Here is an 8,673-nt window from a genome sequence, read left to right as displayed (position 1 = left end):
GGGGGACAATGAGCAGTGATTATAGTAATAATAGTATCTGTAGTAATAATAATAATAATAATAAAAAGAATAATAACAATAATAATAAGCAGCGAGCGAGCCGAAAGCGCCTGGCCGACAGCTGTCGGGGAGGAGGAATAAACATCAACATGGGACTAGAATCAGAGCTGGAGGGGCCTGAGACACGTGAAGTGACTGTTATGTGTTGGCATGCGTGTTACAGAGAAAGTGAAGGGGGGCAATTACATGTTTCCACAGGGCAGCACACAGTGGAAGGTTGTGGAGGGCCTGCTGATAGAGAAGTCGCACCTAAAAAAGAAATCATATAAAATAAAAGAAACAAACACCAGACGGCAGCATTGTGTCAGTAAGACTGAACCAAACTAACAAAAACAAAACAAAGTGTGGAATGAAGGCAGAGGTTTAGAACAAACAACAACAAACATCCACTTTACACATTATTGCTGATAAAAACCTGCAGAAGAAGAAATCAGATTCAGTAACAATAATCACTTCCTGCCAAACTTCATTCATTGTTACTGGTTGTGACATCTGTCTGTAGCAAAGATGAGGACTACACTTCCTGTTGTTGTCACATGGCCTCCATCACTAACTCACCTCAGATCGCTCCTTTAGTTCCCTCTCCACAGCGATCGCTCTGCCGAGAAACAAACAGCCGGTCAGCTTCACTTCTGGAACTACTGTGGCTGTTTTTATTGGACCACACTGTCCTACATCCACCAGCCAACACACACACAGCTGCAGCTTTATCTGGCAGCGCTCCCACGGTTACTACCTCATTACTTTGGGCTTTTCTTGCACTCACATTCTCCAGTTGGCCAGACACTTTGGAGAGGTACTGCTCAGCATCCTGGCCTGGAACTTCAGGTGTTCAAGGTTTCCGTCCTGCCACTCCTGATGCAGCAACCTGAGACACAGACTGCAGTCAGAGACCTGTCTGTCTGCTGCCGACCACACTCTGTGTGTGTGTGTGTGTGTGTGTGTGTGTGTGGACCTTAGGCTCAGTTCAGTGTTGTTAGGCATGGCGTAGCTCAGTCTCTCCAGCACTAGGGCATGCTGGGACTGCGGCAGACAGCTCAGGTACAGAGTCACCACCTGGAGACACAAATCAAATAATCATCACAATGTAATGTCTCCCCTCCCCAACGCGCACTCTGACCTCTGACCTGCAGACACTCAGAGTCTTGCCTTGTTGTGGAAGCGGTAGCAGGTCCAGAACTCTGCCGGGTTGAATGGGACCTCCAGCCGAGACGGGACGGTGCTCAGACAGCGCTGGACCAGGTCTGAGAACAGTTTGGACTGAGTGTGTGCCGGACTGCGAGCCTGCTGACTGCAGCTGAACAGCAGGTAACTGCAGACACAGACAGGTTTAATGAGGCACTCTGATTGGCTCAGACTGTGTATGAATGACTCCAGAATTTAAACACTCACTCCATCCAGAGTTTGTGAAGCTCTTCCAGCTGCATGGACGACCCCAGCGCTCTCTCGAAGGCGTCCACTGTCTCCTCCACGGAGCCGTGCAGCCACTGCCAGCGACTGCAACCGACAGTGTGTATGTGGAATATGGATTTCACAGGGAACTTTAACACAGTTAACATCCGTTTCAAATCCTAATGCTTTGGCCATTTTAACAAAGACGTAAAAACATTTTTTCATGTGAGGATCAAAATTCATTTTAAACTCAGAATGATGCTGAAATGCAGATTAATGCTTTTATTATCAGCCGTTAACATTGTTGCAACTCTTTTTACCGCTGCAGTCAGGAGCTCACATTAACCTGCATTGTTCCTTTACCTCACCTCTCCCCCTGCAGGAGGCGCCTCAGTCCGACAACCTCTGCATTATGACAGCAGTGTTCAACAGGCACAGGGCTGCCCTCTACAGGTAGATCAGACCACAGCAGCGTCTGACCTCTGCTCTCTGTGTGAACATGCTCTCCAGCAAAACCAGCTCAGGAATCTACAACTGCATTAAATCAGGGACGCTCCTGGCCACTAATTTCACTGTTGAATCAACATACATTTTAATTTAGACCCGTACACAAGAATTTAAAGACTCTGTTAGCTGGCCACTATATCCTGTAGCGATTACAGTGTTTATATTATCCATTATCTGATTTAAATGTCAGTAAACGCGTCGGGATGGTAAATGGTGAATGGACTGCTAATGCTACGTTAGCTGTCAGCCAGCAGATACAGCGAGGCCGACAGCTGCTTTATAATGTGATTGATTAATGTCATCCTAATCCATACTCTGGATATTTCTGTTCAACCTGTGAGAAATAAAAGCATCTATAAACTTTAAACCCACCAGTGGATGAGGTGGAGGTAAGGCATCTGCGGACCGAGCTGCTCCTGAAGCTCCTTTATGACGGGACCTCTCAGCAGCTCCTCGGTGGGGAAACCAAGGATGTGTCTGACGGGAGAAAACAACAGTCCTCAATGTGTTCATTTATCTCACAGACATCACAACCACAACCTGACGTACCGCAGGACGTCCACGGGTTTCTTCTGACTCTGTTCGTCCTCACAGAGACTGAGGATGAATCCTCTGAACAGAGGAACAATGGCACTCGACTTCTCCTGTCAGATAACACAAAATATCACATTGAACTTTAACAGTAGCTGCAGATGTGGGAGCTTTACTGTCTGATCTGAAGGGTATTGAGAGACATTCCTGGCTGGTTTTAGCCAGGATTTTTAATCTGAGCTCAACATGCGGTTTCATTCTGTATTAATCTCATTGTTGGTTCAGTTCCCCCGAGCTGACCTGGGCCATGAGGAACTTGCAGGAGTGGTAGAAGACCTCTGCGTTGTTGGGACACTCGGCCAGAGCGTGAAGCCACATGCTGACCGCCTGATCTGCATTTCCTTTGCTGATGTGGAGGTCGGCCAGAGAGTCTCTCAGGGTGCAGGACTCGGGACGAAACTCCAGCAGAGACTCACACAGAACAACACCCTCATCGAACCTGCAGGAGACAACAACGTCAACTTTAAATACAGCTGTCCCAAACTCGAATATACAGCTATAAACCTTGTTAATTACCCTGCTATAAATCCATTAATACCCTGCTATAAAACCTGTTAATAGACTGCTATAAAACCCGTTAATACCCTGCTATAAATCCATTAATACCCTGCTATAAACGCTGTTAATACCTTGCTATAAACCCGTTAATACACTGCTATAAAACCTGTTAATACACTGCTATAAACCCGTTATTCCACCGCTATAAACCCTGTTAAGGAGGAATAGGAGCAGCAGGAGGAAGAGGAGCAAGAGGAAGAGCTCACCTCTGCAGCACTTTGTTGAGGAAGATGAGGTTGGTGTGAAGAGGCATGCAGGCCAGCGTCCTCTCACTCTGGGACAGAGACTCGTCACTGCACTGATGGATGGCGTCTGAGGAGACACAAAGTACAAACTGATCAGAACTCCTCACACAAAAAAAATATCAGGGAGGGCAAACAGGGCAGATAGAGGGCAGATAGAGGGCAGACAGAGGGCAGACATTGAGTTGTTGTTAATATAAATTACTCTCCAACCTTGGAAGAGAGCGACAAGGATGTCGAGCGGCGTGCTGATGTCCTGCAGGCTCGTCCAGGGCAGCAGGAAGGACTCTCTGCTAACCAGTCTGGACGGACCGGACTCTGCCGGGTCGAACAAGCCGGACGGCAGCCGGTCAAACTCCGTTAGGTGGATGTAGGAGAGCCAGAGCAGAGCGCGGTCGGCGGCGGTCAGGTGCTCCGCGATGCTCCTGTCGTGGGCGGACTTCAAGGCGTTCTGCACAGACAGATTATTCCTGATGGATTATCGATTGATCGGCAGTGTAACGAATCACAAACCACAGCGGTATGGCTCACCTGTAGGATGGCCAGGGCGCTCTCCATGCGTCCTGTGAACAGGTTGAGTTCCACCCTGTAGAGCAGAGCCTCCATCAGCTGGAAGGACCGTCGCTCTGAGACGGCAGGAGACGACTCAGACAGCAGAAACTGCAGCAGACGCTCACAGACGTAATCCTTCCCCTCAAAAGAGCTCTCCAGGTTCAAATACTGACGAAACAACTTTACATTAATATCAGAACTTAATGCGGCTCAATGGAAGAACCAGAGAACAGACAGTACAGACAGTACAGACAGTAGTACAGACAGAGAACAGACAGAGAACAGACAGTGGACTTACGTTCCACCACACTTGGTAGTCGGGTGCATGCTCCACAGCCATCTCACACATCTCCTGGACCTCCTCCCTGCTGCCTCGTCTGGAGAACAGTGACAGGTAATGGCTCCACACCTCTGGGTTGTCACAGTTGGTCTCCAGAGCGCGAGACAGCGTGTTCAGTGCCGCTTCCAGACACTCTGCTGCAGACCTACAGACACACACAGACATCAGAGTCTGTCCTCACAGAGGAGACTACCTGCAGTCAGCTGAGGACTCACGTCTCGTTCTGGTTCAGGTATTTGAAGGCCAGCTTGATCCACAGCTGAGTGTCTCCGGGACTCTCCAGGACGCTGGTCTCCAGGTTTGATATGTCGTCTGTCTCGCTGACGAAATAACGTTTGTCCTCTGATGTGACACACACGTCCAGAGCGGACAGGCTGGTCCTGGAGCACACGTCTGTACGCAGATCAACCACACATTAACACAAACACAAACACACATTAACACAAACACATTAACACACAGTGTTTTACTGTCTTTGCTATATTTGAATTGTTTGATCAGAATCAGAAATACTTTAATAATCCCAGCGGGTAATTACTTTCATTAAATACTCCAGATGTAATAGACATTCAATTCAATTTTATTTGTATAGCTCCAATTCATAACAGAAGTTATCTCAGGACACTTTTCAAATAGAGCAGGTCTAGACCGAACTCCTTTTAACATTTACAGAGACCCAACAGTACCACCATGGAGAGATGTTACCTTTGGAGACAGTGGCAAGGAGACTATGGGCTATAGGTGGGTTGGTCTGGTCAGCCTCGACCACCCACCGATTATATATCCTTTATATTATATACTATTATTATGTATATGATATATAATTCTCATGTATATATTATACTATATATAGGTATAATTATACGTATACTAATATATATTTATATTTATAATAAGGTAATACTATTGCGGTACAAGTATTATCCTAACTATGTATAGATGATCAATATATATCTTATATCTAGTAGTACTCTACATAACCTTATCCCATATATATTTCTATTATTTAGGTTAATGATTGAAACTGTTCGCTCCCACCGTGTTCTCTGCCGGCCAGCATACTTCCAGCCGCTGTCTCGTCCTCGCTGTCGTCCTCGGGCGCTGCAGCCGCTCTGTGCCTCGGCTTCGTCCTCCATCCTCCTCGGTGTCCTTACAGGTGGGTGACACGGAGGGACTGCAGGGACCAAGGAGTTTCAGAGATACTGACAGTGCTGATTGGTTGATTAATCAATAACGATTAAAATAGACGAATAGATATTAAAGTTCCACACCGTGTAACTTTTGCTTTCTCGTTGGACTTTGCTTGACAAACGGGAGGGACGGCTTTCTGGTCCACTCCCCATTCGGTTTTGTTTGTTGCCGAGACAGCTTCCTTCATTGTATGTCTCTCTACCAAAGACCGCGCAGAGAAGCTTCAGTTTCGCGAAAGAACAGCTCGGTGAACACAGTGACACGGGCGATCAGTAATAAGTGATCAGTAACAGGTATCAGTGTTAGCACTGGCGATCAGTAACAGAGCGGCTATTCAGATAGCATTCGGCGATTCATGGTAACACGGGCAACAACAATTCCGACTTGTGTACCGGATGTTTGAGAATTCGGGTTACTGAATTAATATGAGGGTTAGTATTAGGCTGAATATAGTGGAGGGTTAATTGTCAATTAGGGCGAATATATGACTGGGTTAGTATTAGTGTTGGAATATTATGGATGGGTTAGGTATTTACTGTAATATATTGAGGGTTAGTATTAGTGTTGAATATATGAGGGTTAGTATTAGTGTTGAATATATGAATCTGAAACCAACCTGTGGCCATGCTGACGTCTTCGTCCGAGCTGCTCTCAGAACAGCCGATCAGCGGCAGGTTGTACGACAGGAGGTCCTGGAACAGCTGGTTTGGGGTCAGAGTGCAGTTCCTCATGTGCTGCCTGCAGAGGGAGACAAGTTATTATTAGAGAAGTTTCTCATTATAGGGACTTTGGCAGACTTTGTCTATACAGTCAGTAATGTCTTCTATTAACTCTCTCAGTGCCAGACAGGTTGACCTGAGAGTCAGTCAGTATGTTGGGGAATTGGGAAAGTAAGGAAACAGGCCTGTAATCTGTGAAGTTGTGTTCATCCCCAGTTTCATATAAAGCTTTCCCTTTCATTTGGCTTTGTTAGTGACTTTACCTGTTAGACATGAGAAGCTATAGATTAGTATCGTCTTGAGATCACTTGTGTTCAAATAAAACTGAACGGAACTTGATGTCTGAAGGAAAATGAGCTTGAATGACTTTTTTGATAATAATCAGGAATGTTCAGCTCACTGTGGGAGGTTGTGGTCTCTCACTACACTCAATAATTCAACCGCACTGTGTTTGAGTTCTCACCATCTGCAGTCGTCGTCGTTGCAGGTTCCCGTCAGGTCGAAGCGGCAGAAACACTTCCTGGGTTGGATGGAGTTGCTGTGGGTCACAGAGCTCAGAGACAACTTCTCCTTGGTCCTGTAGAACGGACTGAACCTGAGACACAGACAGTATTGATCAGACACTAGCTCGTACTATCTGACTGAGGTGTTGATCAGGATAAACCAGGACCCTCAGGTCCTCCGATACTGAGACAGGGTTCCAGTTCAACAGCACTCGCTCACAGACGGTATGTGTTTACGGGTCGCTCTCTCTCGTGGCGCTCTTTGTTAAATGGTAGATGGACTGTACTGATATAGTGACAGAGTTCCTTTTCTAGTCTTCAGACCACTCAATGCTATGTTACTCTACAGCCACATCCCCTCATTCATAGTGGTTGAGCATCAGGAGCAGTTTGGGGTTCAGTATCCTCCTGCCACCTCCTGAGGCACAGCCGCCCTCTAATTGTTAGCTCAGGCTAATCAACCATTCAGATGATCCAGGACAACAGAGATTATTCCCATATATAATATATATATACACACACACACACACGCAGGAGTCCTTCCTCTGATCCACAGTGAGTCTGAGCTGCATTCTGGTCTAGTATTACAAAGTTCTGGTTCAGGTATTGTAAGGGAAAGTAAAAGTAGTTCAGATAAAACCCTCCCTGTGTGTCCCCTCAGGGCCTCTGTAGTGTGATCTAGTACCTGTATGACCTGAAGACCAGCAGAGGGCTGTGATATGATCCAAAGGGAACCGGCTTCAGCTCTGAGCTCCCTGATTGGCTGCTGGCTGCGTCCACCTCCACTGACAGCACCTGAGAGACAACACACACACAGACACACAGACGACATAAGCAAATTTCAAACATGAACTAAAATAAAAAAACTCAAATAAGATGATTTTTAGTAAGTGAACTTGGTGCTTTTAACACTTTCAGACCTGCAGTACGTGGCTCACCTGTGCAGTTGGGGGGCTGTCCACCTGTTGTCCCGCCCTGTGCAGCTCCCTCAGCAGCAGCTCTCCCAGCGGGGGCTGCTGCTGGTACCTCAGCCTCAGAGCGTCCAGGTCCAGACCTGCAAACATCTCTGCAGGAGGTCTGGAGCTGGGGGAGGTCTTGGCGGGTTTGGAGGAGCTGCTGTCTTTAGCGGGAGTGGAGCTCGGCTGCTCCAGGTTGGGTTTCGTGCTGTTGGACTGACGGAAGGAGTGCCGGCGGCCCCCTTTAGTGGCGTCGGCAGCAGCGGCGGGTTTAGGTTCTGGTTCGTGGTCGTCAGCCTCAGGGACGTCCTCGCTGTCCAGGGTGAGTTTGTCCTGGGTGAGGTCGTGCAGTGAGGGCTGAGGCAGAGGGAAGGAGGCGGAGGGAGGGGGAGGGATCTGGACCCGAGGGTCAGGAGGGGTGGAGGCTCGTAGCGGAGGCTCTGTGGGAGGTTCTGAGGGGACCCCTTTGTTGCGCAGGGCCTGAGCCTCTTTCAGTTGCTGGATCTTGAGGGCGTACTCTGACTCCAACTGCTGCAGACGCTGCTTCTGTGCGATCAGCTCTGCAAAATGGCGCTCTGACCCGCGGGGGGTGCCGTCCACGCGCTGCAGCTTACTGGGCTGAGGGGGGACAAAAGGACCGTCAGTGCTGCACATACCTGAATACACTTTACCTGTCCCCCATTCACTTCAAGGTATCAGCCCTGTCTGAGCTTCCTCTCTCTAGCTCAGTCTAACGTGTTTTTTAACGTATGTAATGTACGTATTTTACTGTTTTTTTATATTTTTGGTTACCGATTTGGAATGTCCTTGGGTTTATTTATTCTTTTTATTTATATTGTTACAGTGGTTTGGTAAAATTCAGAAAAAAGCGCTTTTTTTGTTAAAATAAAAAAGTAAGTATGAAATATATAAATATATATATGTATTATATATATATATATATATAATATTAGTGGTCTTCTTTCATGTCCTCCTTATTTTTTTAAATAATCTTTTAATTTAATGGTTAACAACCAACATTAATAAAGCAAATTGGAAAATATTTGCCAATAAAATCCCCCT

At 46.9% G+C, this 8,673-nt stretch overlaps 2 protein-coding genes across 2 annotated transcripts in view; both read right to left on the bottom strand.

Annotated features, from left to right (window-relative positions):
* Positions 1-8,673, bottom strand: part of LOC118337755 (phospholipid-transporting ATPase ABCA1-like) — a 177,729-nt gene that overhangs the window by 39,283 nt on the left and 129,773 nt on the right. The gene's annotated exons all lie outside the window — the stretch shown is intronic.
* LOC118337754 (zinc finger C3H1 domain-containing protein) lies at positions 247-2,325 on the bottom strand (the record flags this gene model as incomplete). The annotated part of the gene is given in 6 exon segments (XM_035674854.1): positions 247-309; positions 619-658; positions 827-928; positions 1,016-1,116; positions 1,210-1,372; positions 1,453-2,325. Coding segments are annotated over 6 exon segments (636 nt in total), but the record flags the coding sequence as incomplete, so codon positions are not given.

The sequence above is a fragment of the Morone saxatilis genome, unplaced genomic scaffold (genome assembly GCF_004916995.1).
Source record: "Morone saxatilis isolate NCDOM2014 unplaced genomic scaffold, NCSU_SB_2.0 Contig4, whole genome shotgun sequence".
Classification (NCBI taxonomy): Eukaryota; Metazoa; Chordata; class Actinopteri; family Moronidae; genus Morone; species Morone saxatilis.
This window is presented reverse-complemented; position numbering and strand designations above follow the sequence as displayed.